We start from the raw sequence: 19,735 nt of genomic DNA on the forward strand, positions 1-19,735 counted from the left end.
CTGACTGCCAGCCTACTGCAATTTGGCAGTTCAAAACTCACCAGGCTCAAGGTTGATTCAACCTTCCATCCTTCCAAGGTGGGTGAAATGAGGACCCAAATTGTTGGGGGCAATATGCTGACTCTGTAAACCGCTTAGAGACGGCTGTAAAGCAGTGCAAAGTGCTGTAAAGTGGTATATAAGTCTAAGTGTTATTGCTATTGCTAGTGGGGCTAATGTGGGTCTCAAAAGCATTCATATTAAGTCAAAGGGTACCGGAAGTGAATGCTTTGCTTTATAAAGTCTCCTTCCTAATATTAAGCAAAAAAGACAGTCAAACAAGGAGCTATCTGTGAGGCACACTGCATAACACAAGCAAAGCCTCCCTTGTTTGTTATTGAAGGAAACCTCTGAACCATGTGGCCATGCCACATACTTCAAGGAAGGAAAACAGAGTATGAATGAATGAGCAGGTGACAATAATCAAGGTTTAATTATTTATATGAAATATGAATATTGACTTTGATGTGGTGTTGTCAATTAAGAAATAGTAAGGAAATGGTGCCCGCTCAGATAGCAAAAGACAGTGCTATACTGTTGAACTCCTACCTCCTCTCCCAATAGGTCAATGACATATAGGAAAGTGATTCTCCTTCTCAAAGGAAAACCAAAATGCCATTGGAACATCTTATGCTTTAAAGGTGACTATGTGAAAACACAGTCATTAACAAAGTCAGCATTTTAGTCAGAGATGAATTACAAAGTGATATCCTTAAGCTCTGAAGGAGTCTGAGAGTTTCTTTTCTAACAAATTTTATTAAAAAGCATGTAATTGTGAAAGTTACAGCTCACTTCATTAGATGTCAGCTACCAGACTCCTCCTGATTTTTTTTGCCACCTTAGACTAACATGATTTTCTTCCTAAAATATCATAAACCCTGGTCTCTCTTGGAAATTTGCTGTCAACAGTAATATAAACATATGAAAATATTTCACAATATCTGTCCTTTCTTTGCAGTATATTTGACTGAGCTATAAATATTTGCTAACCATGGAATAAGAAATCTGAGATATTAAAACTTTTGTCACCTGCAATTTCAGTGGTGTGTGGTCTACTTCCATAACTTTGGACAAAACACTAGCTCCCAGGGTGCTGCGATAGTCTTCATAAAATCTCTTGTGAATATACTGATGGAGAAGAGAGGTTTTTCCTACACTTGAATGAAAAAAGAAACACATGCAAATTTCATTTCAGGAAGTTTGGATTCGAACTTTTTAAAGATTATCCATTAATGTTCTGTTTCACTTGAACTAATGAAATTAGAGTATCCTAATCGAAGACTAATTCTAATACTAATCAGTTATTGCCTATACTAGTGATGGCAAACCTTTTAAAGTGCTGAAAAGGTTGCGTGGAAATGTAACGCATGCACGGTCATCGGGACTGCACTCTGGAAAAGCCAAACTTCTGGGTGCCTACAATCAGCGGCTGGCACACATGCGCAGGCCGGTTTTCAGCACTGCCATGTACGGGAAGGGATCGTGCTCCAGAAAAGCCGAACAGATAGGAAAGGACAGATCCAGCTTCTGGCACACATGCACACCCAACAATCAGCTGGCCAGCACGCATGTACACACTGGTTTTCGGCACTGCCACATGTACGAAGGACAGCTGATCGTCTCAAGCTCATGCACGCCAGAAACTCGAAAGACAAATAAGGCAAGGCTGTACGTGCTGGCCGACATGGCACGCAAGCCATAGGTTTGCTATCATGGGCCTATACTAAAGTAAGCCCATAGAAATGTTAGAACTATTTAGTTATAATCTTTATATAATTTAGTTGACCAGTATAGCTTCGTCTCAGACCCTGTGTCCATTGCTTTTATATCTGTTCTGGAAGCAACAAACATAAGATCATCTCCTCACTGGTGGCGATGTGATTAAATGCAGCACTGCAGGCTACTGCTAGATCAGCAGGTCAGCGGTTCAAATCTCACCGGCTCAGGGTTGACTCAGCCTTCCATCCTTCCGAGGTGGGTAAAATGAGGACCCAGATTGTTGGGGGCAATATGCTGACTCTCTGTAAACCGCTTAGAGAGGCCTGAAAGGCCTATGAAGCGGTATATAAGTCTACTGCTATTGCTATTGCTAACTAGGTTTTTATATAATTTATAGAAGATATGTATTTTTTTGTGTTTAAAATAGAACGATCTGGACATTTCACGCTATGTACTATAATGGTGCTATAATTCAGATTTGTTTGTTTGATGATCCAGGATCTGAATAGCAAGTATTATTATCCAAGTAGTTTCCTGCCTAGGCAGGGGTTGGACTAGAACAGTGGTCCCCAACCCCCGGTCCGCGGACCGGTGCCGGGCCGTGGAGTACCTGGCACCGGGCCGCGCAGCGGCCGGGGGCCATGATCGCTGCAGCGGCCGGGGACCATGCAACGGCCGACTCTTCACTCATGCAGCGCCGTCGCCGGAGGGGGGGAGCTGCGTGGAAGCACAGGAGCAAGTGAGGCGAGGAGGAAGAATCCCCCGCTACTACACCACCTCCGCCCCCTCCCCGAGTCAGCCGTCCCCTCAGTGAACGCCTCCGCCTCTTTCTCCTTTCTCGCCTCAGTCGGCTCGCCTGGAAGCAAAGCGAGGCGAGGAGGGGGCGGACCATGTGCTGGAAGCGGAGCCCTTGGAGGCCCTGGCGGCTTCCCCGCCCGGCCTTGGCTTGTGAGAAGGAACGGCGGGAGAGGTAGAGAGAGAAAGAGAGAGAGAACGTCGGGCAGCTGAGGGCGGGGGGGGGTCTTTTGAGAGGAGATGGGGGGCAGCGCACGGTGGAAAAGCGGCGGTCTTGCCCACCCCTTCCCTGCCTCCCGCCCGCTCCAGTTGCCGCAGCCAGGGGTGGGGGCTCGGTGCCTGAAGTCTCTTGCCTCTCTTCCAAAATTTCGCCAACGGGCATCGGTGAAGCGCGCTCTTTCTCTTCCTCACAAAACACATTTCCTTTCCCCCCACGCGTAGTTATTGGCGATATGGACTCTTGGAGGCTGCGCTCCCGGGTCGCGTTTCCTTTTTGCAGCCCACGAGAATGCCTGGTTCCGAGCCTCAAAAAACGAGAGTTCTCTTAAGGCTGCAAAAAAGGAATATACTTTGGTCCTTGAAGCGCTTTTCCTGTTATTTGGACATTATATATATACGTACGGTATGTATATATGCATGTATGTATATGTATATGTATATGTATATGTATATGTATATGTATATGTATATGTATATGTATATGTATGTATGTATGTATGTATGTATGTATGTATGTATGTATGTATGTATATATATATATATATATATATATATATATATATATATATATATATATATATATATATATATATATATATATATATATGTCTGTAGTCCATAATATAGTGATTATTTTAAAAAAAATTAGTTGAGCACATGGAATCTTTTTTCTTTCAGTATATTTTGGAGGTGGGGGCCCACTTTGTTATTTAAGATAGTATCTCCTTTTATATATGGTAGTGAAGATACCTAATACTCCTACCCCCTATTTCCCCCACAACAATATCAATGTGTCGTTGTGAACAACGCCCCCCCCACCCCTGCGCAGGCTCAGCGGGCCACGGTAAAATTATCAAAGGCTGACTGGTCCGCGGCGATAAAAAGGTTGGGGACCACTGGACTAGAAGACCTCCAAGGTCCCTTCCAACTCTGCTATTGTATTGTATTGTATTGTATTGTATTGTATTGTATTAGATTCTTCACCTGCTGTGGTTAAGTTAAGGTGTTCAGTATAACCTATCTGACTGGTGCTGTTGCAACTAGTTGCCATTTTAATTATATATTTGGACTGCAATCTGTTCTTAAACTTTATTGTAATTTTTGTAAGTAGGCATTTTCTTATTTTTTCCAGAACACCATTTATATTCTTTGCTTTGTCCCCTGATTTCTGCTTATTGTGCTGTATGAATTTTTTATACAACATCCGTTTAATATATTTACTCTGACATATTCTAATTGCTTCATCTGGAAGCCAATGAGTAGACAATGGAACATCTCTAATCAATATGCAAACAGTTTAAAAGAAATGTAAACTCAATTGAACACAATAATTCTCACTAGATCAGGGACAGCAAATTTTCTTCCCTTGCAACTCCCAGCTTCAGAAAAAAAATATGGATGCTCAAAATATTATATGACAAATGGTACAATGAGAACTGGTGTGGCATAATGGTGAAAGTGCTGGACTACAAATGGGGACAGCTTTGTTCTAGCCCATCTCAGTCAGAGGTTTGTTGGGTGACTCTAGGCCAAGCACGCTTTCAGCCCTCTCTCACAACAAGGTTATTGTTGGGGGGTGGGGGGAATAAGAAGAAAAGCTACGTACTAAGACTATAATGTAATGATTATCTGTCAGCAAGTCTATGTGGACTTTTAGTGATCATTTCTTCAGAAAAAAATAGTATACAGTACTTACTAATAAATGTTTTTAATTTTTGGCTACATATATATCACTAAATCAATGCACACTCACAGCAGTTTAGAAAACATAAAAAAAATCAGCCATAACAGTTTGTTGGGGTGGTGGTTGTGGGAATAACTCAAAACCCATTTAAAATTGTAGCAATCCAGTTTCAACAATGAACTTGGAGATTCAAATATTTATTTCAAAGACATGATTCCATCAAATTAGTTTCTGATAATCACTTATAAGTGAATCTTGTATAGCATATATTTGCAAGTATTGATATAAAATGTAATTCACAAAATAATCCTATGGATTGTTTATTTGGAAGAAAATAGCAATTACTGTACAGTAGTAACTACAACTTTAAAAAAAACCCAAATTTTCGGTTTGCCTGCTTTGTTATTTATCTGATCTCTAGCGTAACACTAACAAATTACTAACTCGATCTGGTCATACTAGTAGCTCAAAGTGGATAGTTGTAGTGTAATATTTCTTTTAACGTCAGCAAGTAGAAATTCCATTTTCTTTTGGAATAACTGATAATAAATCCATCGAACATTCATCTTTGTACTTTGATCTTTTTAAAAATAGGTTAACTACAATGGTTATATGTCAAAGGACCTTTTTCTAAACTGATAGTGACGGTTTCTTAAAGAGCACCTTTATTGAATCACAAAAGTCATTTGTCACATCCATAATTTTCCTTGACTTTATTTATGGTGGTTTAAAAAAAAAATTAGGGTCTTTTGTAAAAAAGAAATTGAACATTTTATGATGTACTGTCAGTTATGTTTCACATATCTATCATCAATCCTTAAAAAAAAAATCGCACAGTTTTTATACATTATCTTTGAAAGAGGGAATTCCAAGAATTGAAGTAGTATTTTAAATATTCATGGACATGAAATTCCATTTCTAAGAGTATATGCACTATTTAATTAAAAATTAATTGTATTTTAACATTTCATTGTACACCACCCAGTCTCTCTCTGAGGAAGAGGGACAGTTCAGAAATGTGAAAAATATTTTTTTTTAAAGTACACATTTCCCCCAAATGTATGTTTATGATTCATCAATAACAAGGAACAGAGAACTTACAAATAAGGCTTATCCACTAATAAGTGTATGGAATTAAACAGGCAGTCCACTAATAGGCAGTCCACTAAACAGGCAGTCCATTAATAAGTATATGGAATTAAATAGGCAGGTTTAATTAAATTAAACCTGCCTATTCTTTAAAATTTACCCCTTCTGCTTTCTTCAGAGAAAAAAATTCCCTCTAGGTGGAAAAAAAAAATAGCCAGGACAGAAGTAATGAATAAAGATTTGCTAGTGAACATTATGTAGCATATTCAAGCTGGAATTCCATGTTTTTTTTCCATTCTGATCACAAATGCCTGAAATTTAAAACCACAATGTTCCTCTTCTCCCACTCTAACTTTACACAATTCAGTATGTGAATCTGCTTTCATTTCTAATGGAAATATTTCTTTCCTCTTTCCAATGTCAGAAAAAATTACACCATTATCTCAACTTGTTCTAAACTTGCAAGATTCTATTACAACCAGTAAAAATAGTTTTAACCTTCCTGTGGATTTGATTACTTGTCCTGGTCTACCTAGTGGATAGATACACTCTGATTATGTAGTACCTCCTTCTCCTATTTGCAGTAGGAATAAGGCAGTATCTGAGCTGCAGAAGCATATTATCATAAAAGAATACTATCTGCCTGCTGTGGACTTAAAATATATTTAATCCTTTGTTGCCTTAGCAATGGATTTTGCATATCTCTGTCCAAGTCATCTTCCTTACTCTTTACATTGCTCCACTAAGTACTCTCAGAGAGGACATGCTCCAGGTCCTCTCTATTCAACAATGTCATCTTATTGGAGTCATTCTTTTTGTGTGGAACAACATCCCTCTGGAGATCCAGACTCTGTTATCTCTCGTGAGGCTCTGAAGACTGATACTTGGGCCAGGAGGTTCGGTGAGTTATGCTGTTGGCATGGTTTTATGACTGGGGTGTATTATTCCAGTTGAGTATCATGGATTATTGTTTGTCACTGCTAGTTAGAAATAACTGCTGTGAGATGAGAAGCCATCAAAATTACATAAACAAAAAAACACTTCAGGGAGAGTCACTAGAAACCCAAAGTCAGAAGGGACAGGTAAGCTCTGTGACTTTCAGCCAGTCTCCATTTTCTCATTTTCTGTCTCCTTAATCTATTTCACAAACTTATTGTGAGAATAAAATGAAGGTTTGGGATAAGAGAGAGAAATGTTAAAGATTTTAAAAATATGCTTACCCCAAAGCTCCAATGATTACGATTTTCAAATCCACTCTTTTACTTGGACCCATGAATGGGACCTACAATGCAAAAAGGAGGAGAGAAACTATTATTTTGTATCTCAAATCATCAAAATGACAGAAATCCATCCAGAAACACATATAGTATAGCAGCGGTAAGCATTAAATCCCAGGTATCTTACTGTTTTACTTACTTACTTTGCTTTACATCAGAAAAAGAATGTTTGGTTTTGGATAAGACCACTCCTCCCTCTAAGCTGCGCGGCCGCGCACGTGGCAACAAAACACCGCACAGCAGTTCCCAACTGCCGCACAGTGGTTTTTATGAGACGCCTTCCACCATAATAGGAGAGGAGAGCCAGCCTGGAGACAACAATCAGTTCTAGGTCCACAAGGCAGAAAGTAAGTAGCTCAGAGAAGGGGTGTGGGGGGTTGGGAGAAGGCATGGGGCGGGCTCCCAGCAGCAGCTGCTCAGATTTGCCAGAGAGGGAGGGAGGGGGGAGGGAGAGAGAGAGAGAGAGTATCCCTCCTTCCTTCAGCCCAACACTCTCGCTGGCATCCCGGCCAGATGAGAGGGACTGCAGAGGATCTCCTCGAGTCTAGGGCAGCGAGTCATTCGATGGGAAAGTTGCCTTTTGGAAGGAATGACCAGATTGGCTCCTGTTTCATCTCTTCTGCTTCGTCTCTCCTGCCTCTTTGCTTTTCCGTTCGGTCTTTGGGCGGCAGATCGAAAGCGGAAGCCAATTCGGGTCATTCCTTCCAAGAGGCAACTTTCCCATCGAATGACTCGCTGCCCTAGACTCTAGGAGATCCTCTGCAGTCCCTCTCGTCTAGCCTGGATGCCAATGAGAGTGTTGGTGGGCAGACTTAGCACTTAGAGAGAGAGAGAGAGAGAGAGAGCGAGAGAGAGAGAGAGAGAGAGAGAGAGAGAGAGAGAGAGAGAGAGAGAGAGAGAGAGTGTTGGTGGGCAGACTTAGCACTTTGTTAAGTTTGTTTCTCTGTGTGTTGTGCATATATACATGTCTCCATGGGTGCAATTGTGCAAGCATTTTTTTTCTTTAAAAGAAATTTTGGATTTCTCCTCACCAAACCTTTAAGACTGAAAGAGTTAGAGTTGAAATATAAAGAGATTGTCAATTGCCATACTGTTAGATTGGTAGGCCAATCGACCCTTTGGAACGATCTCCCCGTGGAGATTCGCACCCTCACCACCGTCCAGACCTTCCGCACAGCCCTCAAGGCCTGGCTATCCCGTCAGGCCTGGGGATAAAGATTCTAATCTGTCCCCACCCGAATGATGAATGAATGTTGTGTTCTATTTTTACTTATGTATTGTCTCATGTCTTGTCTTGTATTCCCCTCCCCACAAATTGTAAGCCGCCCTGAGTCCCCTCAGGGAAAAGGGCGGCCTATAAATAATAAACAAACTAAAAACTAAACTAAACTAACTAGGCAATTATGGACTATCTTGATTATATCGTCCTTAGAAAGAATATGCTACTGTATGGTTGAGAAAAAGACCAAACTTCATTCCATGGAAACCAAACAAAGTTCATATGGAGGGTTTCTTTCTACGATGGGCTTCTTGGGTCAACAGTGAATATCAGTTATCAAAAATGTAGGTAAAAAGTTAAGCAGGCAATAGGCAATTACAAAATGGGAAGCCAACTTTCTGAATTCTGTTTCTTTGACTTAGTGACTTATAAATAGTAGACTAATGTTCTGAAAACGTGACCTAAATTTCTATATATTTTAAATAGCTGTAAAGCTATGCTGAAAAAGTTGTTCTCAAGGTATTGTGATAAATTCAATAAAAAGAAGGAAATTCTTGATGAACTTAAGGAGGAATGAGAGTATTGGATAGTAAATGTACAAATTACCAATCAAAGAGAATATTTGCACCTCAGGGTTGAAATGAGATGTTCTCTCTTCCTCTTTCCTCTTCCTCTCTTCTCTCTCTGTCTCTCTCATCCTCTTTCTCTTTGTCTCTCTTCTCTCTCTTTCTTTTCCATTCTTCTGTCACTTTCTCTCTCCTCCCTTCTCTCTCCTCTTTGTCTCTTTCTGTCTTATCCTTTCTCTTTGTCTCTCTTTCTCTCTCCTTCTTTCCCACTCTTCTGTCACTTTCTCCAAGGTGGCGCAGTGGTTAAATGCAGCACTGCAGGCTACTGCTAGATCAGCAGGTCAGCGGTTCAAATCTCACCGGCTCAGGGTTGACTCAGCCTTCCATCCTTCCGAGGTGGGTAAAATGAGGACCCAGATTGTTGGGGGCAATATGCTGACTCTCTGTAAACCGCTTAGAGAGGCCTGAAAGGCCTATGAAGCGGTATATAAGTCTACTGCTATTGCTATTGCTATTCTCTGTCTCTTTCTGTCTCTCTTCCCTCTTTTTTTTCTTCCTCTCTTCCTCTCTCCTACTCTTTTATCACTTTCTCTATACCGCCCAACCTGTCCCCATACTTATCTTCGACTGATCATGTTTGCAATAATTTACCTTCTTTTCTAAATAGGCAGAGTTCCCTTACCGGATTCCTCGCTCACTCAAACACACACACACACTTATGCATAAAACCATTTTTCTCCATTCCAATTCAGATCCTATAAATCAATTGCTCTGTGAAACATCTGTGAAAAAAATTCAGGTGCTCAGACATGAAAATGTGCCGCTCAAACACTATACTTTTCCGCACACACTGAAAAAAAATTAGAGGGAACATTGGATAAGACCCCTTAATAAACCTTCTCCTAAGCATTATGCTGTATAGGATTTAATGTCTTGTTTGTCACAAAGATTTAACAAGCGAAGTCATATTTCTAAGCAGTGTCAGGGGCAGTGTGGTTTAAATCCTGCCAGCTAGGAAGGGATAAAAAGAAAAAGAGATAAGGAGGGGATTTCTTGCTCATACTTATGCCTGGAGAGCAACTGAGATTTCATGACAAGGACTTCTCTGCTTGTAAGTACCCCCAGAAAGATCCTGGGTAATATCCTCATAATAATATAATGAGACAATTGCTATTTCCATGCTTCAAACAAGAAGTGGGGTCAGGATGGATGACCTGTCAACTTAAAAATTATGCAAAATGTTCTTCCTAACTTCATTCAACTATTATTCTTTATGGTTCCATTCATCTTGTATCCACAGCCAATGTCTACAGCTGACTGTTTGCTGCTTCCTGGATAAGGTTAGTTCCTGCTATTGTTATGTAGCCATCAATTGCTATGCAATCAATATATATTTGCTACTTGATATATTATTCATGGAAGGGCAAAAAATGATTACGTTTATTTGTTAAGAAAAATAAAAAATAAGATCATAATTTGGAGAAAAAAATGTGGGGCTGAAATTAGAAATGATGTGATGTGAAATTAATTATGCATAAGAGAAAATGTAAAGAGGTGGAAAAAAACCCAGTCAACACTCTGTTTGTAAAGAGGCTTTGAAGTTTGTAACAAAAAAAATTGTGCAAAAAAATATACCAGTATATTTGCACCTTATCTCAAGCTATTGTATGTGGGGCATATACATGCTGTAACAGCATGTTTCCCCACTTATATATCATGCAAAAGAAGTGTATAATCACAGTGAGGATGTTGTTAAATTAAATGAAAGATATTTTTGCTAATAAATGAAATGACTTGTAGCTAGTGATGTAGTTATTGAAGGAGGAGGAACAAACAAGCAGGAGACTAAGCCCCTAATCTGGAGCAGGATCCCCTCACAGAGCAGCTCCTCCTGGAATGGTATATAGGATCTCCTGCTTGAGCAGGGGGTTGGACTAGAAGACCTCCAAGGTCCCTTGCAACTCTGTTATTCTGTTCAGCAAGTAGCAATGTCCATCTTAGTGGACTGTTTCCTAGGTAATCTACCTTCTCTCCATAAGACGCATGTATCAAATAATAATATTAATAATGATTTTACTTTGTTGTGCACGTAATAATATCAGCAGCTAATTTTGGCTTGAACAAGAGCATTTGTGATTGTACTGCTCTGCTGACAGTGGCTTATGTTGTTTGGATTCATTTTTATTATATGATTTAAGATGCACTAAAAAATGAGTATTGAATAAAAAGAAAAATGTGAACACAAATAATAAGATGCTTTTATAACTTTGATTCCATCTGTCTTTCCTACAAATAATTCCCACATTTATGTTGTAGCTTCTGCAGCAATGAAAGGAGAAAGAACTTGGGGCACCTTTTATATAGAGCTGACAAGGAGGTGATTGTCACTCAAAGGGCTCTAAACAAACCTACCAGTGATGCTGTTGCACGTGGGAGATAGCACCATACATTGTCATTTTACCAAGGCTTTCTCCATGGATATATTATTTCTTCTGTAATTAAAAAAAACAAAACATTTTGTCTTCTTGGCCTTACATTAATTAATTTTCTCTCAGCCAAGGTTCTATATTATGTAACCTTAATAAACAGCGTCCTTCTTTAGAAATCCCTGTAAGTCCTTAAATGGTTTTATCTAATAAAATAAATTGGAGTATAGCTTATTTTATGCATCTCATAGCTGCAATTTCTAATGCATCAAAATATAGGGTGTGCAAAATACCTGAATAGAGTTATAGTCTCTAAATTCCCATGATTGCCCCAACTGTGATTGATCAGGAATATTATTACTAGTAGATTGTTGGAGGCAACATGCTGTAAAATGCTTAGAGAAGGCTCTAAATAACTATGAAGCGATATATAAGCCTAAGTGCTATTATAATATTATGCCACCTATCTCTGATCACATTATTAGAGAATAACTTGATAGGTGGATCAATGCCTAAATGCCTGGCTAATTCTAACTAGCAAAAACAATGGGGAGAGCAAGATTTGCTTAACAACCACATGATTCACTTCACTGTAGTGATTCACTTAACATCCATGGCAAAAAAGATTGTAAAATGGTGTGAGACTCAGTTAACAATTGTGTTGCTTAGCAATAGAAATTTTGGGCTCAATTGTGGTTATAAGTCAAGGACTACCTGTATAGCTCACAGACCTACTGTACAAAAAACCAAGACAAATCAACAAAAAAACATATAAAGCTTGATCACAGATCATCACCAGCTGTAACCAGAGCTGGAGCCCCATCCTCCTAATCCACATTGGTCCAAGAACCCATGGTCACAGCCAGATTTCCACAGAAGAACTCTGTGGGAGAAACATGAATGCATTAATGGGTAACATTTTCAAACAGGATACACAGTGATTATCATTCTGATTTTAAATAAAGCTTTCTTATCCATTATATTATGCTAAAACAAACACCATGTAAAATGAACGATCCCAGAGGCCCAGAAGACTAAAGTACTATACTTCCAGATCTCATGGTAAAACTTGCCATCCAAACAAACATATGACTCATTTATGTGTGTTTTTGAAAGAAGTTAACTGGTTAATAATGAGTATGCAGGGAAACATTTTGTCACTATTTAATTACATAGACATTTTCCATTCCCATTACTGCCCAACATAGCTGAAAGTCAAGCAAGTAAGCAAGAGACTGTTACTACTACTGAAAATTTCAGCTACCGTCATTCTTATGCATCTGGTAATGATATCCAATCCAAGTCATTTATTAGGTGGATGGAAGTTTCAGCAATATTTTCATAAGATGCAGCACTAACATATTTTTTGGATGTTTGGATAAATCTGTTTAAATCCAAAAGGCATCAACCACCTTGGTTGAAGGGCCTGGTTTTTAAAGGCCAGTTCTATGTAAGATTACCATCTCTTTTTAAAGCAAAGTTATTATGCTTCTCAAAATTGTGTGACAAGCACAAGGTTTTCTTTTCCTCGTGAAATCTGTCTCTTCCCACACAATCTACTATAATTTAAGATGTAACAAACAACTAGACATACAACTGAAATGAATCAACATTCTTTCCTTCTTTGTAATTCCATTCCTAGCTCCTGAACCTGTATTCTAGTCACAAAAAAAAAACCAGGTCAAGAAAAAAAAAACAGTACTAGAAACCATGGAAACCATATTTAGCTTAGATTAATATTCCCAATGGTGCAAACTAAACAAAATGAAAGAGGCAGGCTTTCAAATATGCAGCACAATGAGAAAATGAATTAGTTATGCATCAGATATAATTAAATTGGTTGCATAAGTTTATGTTTATTCATTTTATTATCTCCTTGGTTAGGTTTAAAACTGAAGCAGATAGGTATTTTATTAACCTACTTGGAGTTTTGCAAGATTTCCCCAATGTATGCCTTAAGCAGCAATCCTGAAATTCTTCAGTTCATCAATCCCTTCATGAAGTTGCATATTATTCATCAACGCCTCCACAACATTGATTATAAAAAAATAATTTAATAAATACTACTTAAATAGTGCTACAAATAACAACAATAAAGAGAAAACCCAAGGCTGCTCTCGCTGGCAGCTGAGTATCCAACCACGAGAACATTGTCTTTTTTCACTAGCCACCTCACCTTCAGCATTAAGGACTAGCATAGAGCGCTACAGAGTTCTTAGAAGACAATGGATACAAGTACATTCATCATTGTCCATGCAGTTTTAAAAGTATGATCATATATGAAATTGAGTCTTGTTAATTTCTTTTTTTAACTAAGTTAAAAAAAGCAATGTGTTGTTATTAAAGGCCTTGAATAGAAATATCAATATAATGAGCAAATAATAAATGATCTCAAATCTCTAGGGGACCTAGAGATGGGGCAACTCAATTCTGGGCTGTTTCTAGCTTTAAGGGCCTACAGAGATGGAACCATATATGGAAACCACACACAGATCCTGATCTGAAAGTGACAGTAGACAAACCACAGAAATTTTAACCCATTTTTAAGAACATAAATCCTCTCAAGGCAACCTGTAGAACAAAGTACACCTAATATACATGTATAAAATGTATCTAATCCCTCTCAGGATGTACAGTGAAGCATAGAGGGAAGATAATATACTGTACTTTATAAACATCAAGGTGGATTTAATTCTCCCTGGCTTGTTTTGTATCAGGGCAAGTTTCTTCTGCCTGTTATATATACACAACATATGTCTGAAGTAGTAGAGAAGCAGCTGAAGAGAATTTATGCAAAACTATTTGGTAAGTAAAAACATAAGTTTATCGATCTGCTTCAATTTGACTGCATTTTCTTTAAACCGAATAACCCTATAAAGCTTACAACACCTAACATATAACACTAAAGAATAAATAATGTATTGATCAAGGCCAAATATTAGGAATGAGTCTCAAATACTATCCAGTAAATTGTCTCAAATAATGATAATCAATAAATAAACATAGGAATAGAACCAATCTTAAACTACATATAAAAACTGCAAGTTAAATGGTTTGCTCACTTGGAGAGAATGACTTGGGATTCTATACAAATCATATAGAAAAAGAGGAGAAGGCCAGAACATGAGGCATTGAGGCAGTCAGAAGAAGATGGGGAGACAATATCAAAGACATGCTACAACATCAAATAACAATGGTTGAGGCTACCAGAAGTGCAAGAAACAGAACTTTGTATCTCCCTCAACACCTGAAGTTGTAAAAGATGAAGAAAGAAGAAATAAATAAATGTAGGTAATGTTTTCATTTTTTTAACTACCCGTATATGAACAGTTAACTAGTTAACTAACAAAAACACAGGAATCTGGCCGGAAATAGGAAAATCTATCAAATTTGGTTTTACTCTGCTTCTAATTTATGGTCCAATTCCAATTTCAGACATCTTCAAGGGCTACCTCACATAACACATATTACTGCACAGCCCTCAGGTTACCATTTTATGAATCACCAAACTTAGTCCATCTCTTTTATGAAATGACATCTCTGATTTTTTTCAGCTCAATCTTGTCACAGACTTGAAGTTACCCTGTATTACATGTGTATCTTTGCCACTAATGTTAAGTGATTGCTCAGTCTCATTTTTGGATCCAAGAGGGCACCAAACTGTGAATATTGTATGTTCCATAAAAGGCAATGCAACCTCAATAGAAGGTCTATGTATTATTGATCCTGTTTGAATTCAGCTTTGGTTAACTATTTTCCCAGTCCTTTACAACCTGGACACATGGAGATTCTGAAAAGATCAAACCATGAAAGCACATGGAAGGAATATATTATTATTGCCATATTTATGACAGCTCCAAACCTGTGGATTATTATGTTAAATAACATGAGGCCTTGAAATATTCCCAAGGAAATTTCCCAAAATGGTCTGATAGCACCCAGAGAAATAGAACCACCATAACCTTCAACTTCTTGAAATGCTACAAGATCCTGCCAATAGGGATTTGCTTCATTTCATTTGCTTCTTTTCTCCATGATGATCTAATCAATTAGGGTGACCAAGGCCATTTACATCCCAAATCCAGACACGAACCATTCTCAAAAGGAGCAAGATAAGCAATTTCTAAGCTACCTAAGAGCTCCTGATAACTGGCTTCTCTGGATTAGACTCAGTGATTAAATCACAAATCTCCTAACACTTCAAGGTTTAGTTTAATTCCTTTACTTGACAAAAAAATTCACAGGCATGTATTACAATCTGTAGCATAAACTCAAATAATACAATGCACAACAGTTGATTGCCCATGGCACAAAAGAGATACAAATAACTTTTATACTCTTTGTGATTTAACTTGTGGCTGCTTTTTGCTATCTTCTGGGATTCATGAATGCTTCTTGCCATGCTTCTTGAGGACTTTCAAATGGGGCAAAAGTATCTTTACATAATAGCCATCTTATATGTACTTCTTCAGGAGTGTCTATGAAGATTCTGTCATCCAGGTCATGGTTGTCCCAAAGGTGCTCTTTCAAGAGGCAACTGGACTTCCTGTTTTTTCTTTGAATACATTTGGTTTCTCATTCAAGAAGCTTCTTGGATAAGAAGTGAAACAACTTTAAAAAACAACAACAAGGAAGTCCCATTGCCTCTTGAAAAAGCACCTTTGGGACACTTCTTCAGGAGGTAAAAACAAAATTACTTCAGAGGGTTATTATTAGATGGTGCAGCATAGCAGTAGTGTCCAAAAAACTACTAAGTCCAGTGTGATCCAAAGAGTCATGTCTATGAAAAATTGCCAATTATGGAATGTATGTATGTATGTATGTATGTATGTATGTATGTATGTATGTATGTATGTATGTATGTAGTATTTGTGCTGATAAATAAATAAAGGGAGACTAGTATAGATTATTTATCAGCACAAATACTACACAAATGTAACAAAGGGAAGAGTAAAATATTGGGCTTTCTGTCTGGATGGTCTCTTGTGACGAGCCAATGGACAGAGAATGGAAGCAGTTAGTTTCCTCCCATAATTGGGGCATACCAGGGGTTGTGACTTTAAATATACATATGTCCGTGTGTATATGTATATATACACATATATACATATACACACAAACATATGTACATATATACACACACACATATACATACAAACACACACACACATATACACACTCCATAATTTTATATATATATATATTAAATATGGTAATATTTCTGCAAGCAGGTTTCCCTATTGTATTTTAGTGTTTTGTTAATTTATCCCTAATGTGTGCAAATTGTGTGTATTTAAAATCCAGAAAAATGTTGATATGCTGTGAAATGCATAAATTATATTTTAGTTTGTGCATTGGCTCAAGAAGGATAAACTGAAAAATAAAATACAAACCAAATGACCCTTCCCCCCAATTGCCATTTGACAATCTTTTGCAATTGGAAGCTTTAGGGGCTGCAGTGTAATAAACTGACATTACTGCTGCAGAAACAAGTTATACTTGGGCAATTCTTATGTTACATCTGAAACACACCCTGCTTTACAATACAGACTTTTCATCTCTTTATGTTTTTATTCATATTCAACCTTATTGTATTGCCTGCATTTCTCTAAATGACAGGTTTGGTATCCTACATAACTCATTTCTAGTATCTTATCTGCTATCCAAGGCAAAAATTTTAATGTTCAGTTTCATAAGGAGACAGGCTGGCATGCGAAGTGAAACAACTGATGTTTGGTGACCAGGTTTGTTTTTGCCAATCCTGCTACCAAATTTTTCACAGCCATGCCAAACTGAAGCTACCGCCCTATCATGATGACTATACCTGGGACTAAGCCACTGCAAAAGTTTAACCTGATTATAGTAGGCATAGTTTGTAGGCGTCTACATGCTCAGAAAGTCTTTGAATTCAAGTGAATCTGCTTATCTGGAAGCAGGTTCAATAAAATGTAAGGATTTTCTTTTGAACTCAAACAGGACTTTCCTTTGCAAAAAACTGTACAGAATTAAGTTATAAACAAATTAAACTGTATAAAAGAGAACTGTGTTATAACAAATTTGTTATAAACAAATTAAAATCTTTTCTTTCCAATCACACATCTCTATTTCTAAGTGGAATATTTCTAAGGCAACTAAGCCACCCACACAAAATACAAAGCCCAGACTATTCTGTAAGCAAAGAATCAGATGAAATCATTCAATTTTTTTTTCTAATGTATTTCTCCCAAGCTGTCCATGTTAGTCTTGGCTCCAAAGAGGAACAGCCCAACCAAGCCTATTTCAAGTCATTATTGAGTGAATCATAACAGATTTCCCTTTCTTTTAGATGCATAGTTTCAAAATGAGTGTTTATATTATGCCGGTGGCTTCAGAAACTCCCTTTTCCCCCACGCCTAACACTGTGCATCTTGTTCTTTTCCTGCCAAAATCCGATCTGCAGGCGCGCTCGAAGAATTTAAAAGGTAATTTTGTGCTACGACCCTTGCCAGGCCGGAACACCTCACGATTCGCCAGATGTCCGGATTTGGTTTGGATGCTTAAAGCTCCACGCCGATCTGCCTCGGCACCTGTCCAACTCGGCTGCCACCTCCTCTGCAGCGATGTTTTCCGTCACACCCTAACCCGCCGTCACAGACGACATACACCTGGCTCAGGGAGAGCCAGCCAAAAGTTACTTACTGGTGTCGCTTCTGCCGGATTTGAAGTTTTTCTGCCAGCTTGTGCAAAAAGGCTGGTCCCCCGGGAAACTTCGGAACAACACCTCCGAGTTCTCCGCTCCCAAAAGCGATCGGGAAAAATCCGAATCGGAACGAAAAGAAACTCAACCGAAAGTTTAGGGCAGGATCCTACCTCCCAGCAGCTCCTCCAAACACGCGCTTTCTTTGTTGGGATCTGTTTTTCCTCCCCCCCCCCCCCCGTCCCCAAGAATAGAGTGGGAGGGTGACTCAAAAGACCGCCCACCGATGACGAGGCTGTAAAGAGTTTAGCTTGCAGATTTTTACAGCGTGCAGAAAGAAGAGGAAGTGAAGTTTTGGCAAACGGCTCGTAAACTTGTTTATGTGGAGATCTCCTGTTGGGGAAGTCGGATTAGAAACTCCGGTGGTCGAAAGTAGCACTGTCCCCTAAGGGAATCTCTGCTGGTCCGTGAGGCTGCAACTCTCGGGGACGGAGCCAAAGCAAAGCCCGACCTTTGCGACTTCGCTGCTGCGGGCGCTTGGGAACTCTCAGTCGGGGGACAGTCTCGCTGCACTTGGGGTTTTTTTCCCCTTTAAACCGCGGAGGAGGGCGGAAAAGAGTTGGCAGCGCTGTTCAAATTCTTTAAGAAGTCCCCATGCAAAGGATATGCCTTCGCTCACCCATTTGCTGCCCGAGGTGCCCGATTTAATTTCCAAACAAATGCTGGGAGTCGACCCCATCCAGAAGGCAGCCTTCCCCCTAGCCGTCTGTTTTCTGATTTTCTATTTTTAGGAGATCCGATGTGCTTGTTAATTACTCATGGTTAACTCTCCAGAGTTAATTTATTATGGATAATAAATTTCAAAAGGGATATTTTGAAATGCAATCACAGCCTAAAATAAGGGGGTTAAAATGTAGTTTCTGCTTTCTGCTTGCATGCGTCATACAAATCCAAGCATAGAGAGGTCATGTGCTGCAATGAGAACAGGAGTGTAATTCAGATGCCAAGTGAGCTACAGACCTTGATGGGCGATCAGTTTGGCTCAGTTTCTAGAGTCCCAGGTATTTAATTGAGAGGGAGCAAGAGAGGAAGAGAATTACCTATGTTCCCTAGAGTAGATTAGGGTAAAGGTAGAATTTTACTCAACTGTTCTGTAGTTTCATTTGGAGCTGCCAAAATATAGTAAGGAAAACCTTATTTGGCATATAGTTTTTACCTATTGGTTGTAGTTTTAACTTCCATAATTTCATAAACAGATTGGGCAATAAAAATATTGTTTTACACAAATTATTAGCATAGAGACTTATTAGCATAGTGCGTTTCAATTGAATTGATATCCCTAAATTTCCAGCCAGCACAGCAGTATTACAGGAGACTAAGACTGGATTAAGACACAATAGAGTCTTTATGTTGGGGCTTAGTATGTTGTATGAACTCTGCCATTGTGATAAATAAATTATGCTTAATAGTTTAGCGTGTTGCAAACCCCAGCTAATTGTGATTTATTCAATAAATACTTGTTAACCCGATTATATATGAACACAACCTAGAGTTATAATTCAACAGTATCTGGTAGGTCACAAATTTTCTTTTCCTGTTTTGGTAGTTTAAATCAGTGTTTATTTGCAGGATTGTTTGTATTTTTAATTTTAAAAAATGAAGTTTGGAAAAAAAAATTCTTGCTTTTGCTAAAGATATATTTTAAAGCTTAGTGTGATACACTTGCCAACTGATGTGATTAAATAAATGTATGCACCAGTTTAATGACAGCACTGAACAGGACTACAATCAGCCCTAACACATCAAGTATTATGCAGTATATGCCTGATCTTGTTTGTATGCTTATTAACTTGTACATTAGTCCTCAACTTACAACAGTTCATTAAGTGACTCTTCAAAGCTACTGCAGCACTGAAAAAAGTGACTTTATGACTGTTTTTCACACTTAACAACTTTGTAGCATCCCCATGATCACATGATCAAAAGTCAGATGCTTGGCAAACTGACTCATATTTATGACCATTGT

At 38.6% G+C, this 19,735-nt stretch overlaps 1 protein-coding gene across 2 annotated transcripts in view; it reads right to left on the reverse strand.

Annotated features, from left to right (window-relative positions):
• RAB7B (RAB7B, member RAS oncogene family) overlaps window positions 1-17,941 on the reverse strand; it is a 33,857-nt gene extending 15,916 nt beyond the window's left edge. For both annotated transcript variants that reach the window (XM_014054158.2, XM_087720075.1), the window contains exons 1-3: window positions 17,712-17,941; window positions 6,766-6,827; window positions 1,069-1,195 (exon numbers count right to left, since the gene is read on the reverse strand). In XM_014054158.2, coding sequence (XP_013909633.2) covers window positions 1,069-1,195; window positions 6,766-6,818 — 180 coding nt within the window. In that variant the 5' untranslated portion in view covers window positions 6,819-6,827; window positions 17,712-17,941. The remainder of the gene's footprint in view (window positions 1-1,068; window positions 1,196-6,765; window positions 6,828-17,711) is intronic.
• Between the last annotated feature and the right edge of the window lie 1,794 nt (window positions 17,942-19,735).

The sequence above is a fragment of the Thamnophis sirtalis genome, unplaced genomic scaffold (genome assembly GCF_051295495.1).
Source record: "Thamnophis sirtalis isolate CommonGarterSnake01/CBP01778 unplaced genomic scaffold, rThaSir2_p1.2 scaffold_7, whole genome shotgun sequence".
Lineage (NCBI taxonomy): Eukaryota > Metazoa > Chordata > Lepidosauria > Squamata > Natricidae > Thamnophis > Thamnophis sirtalis.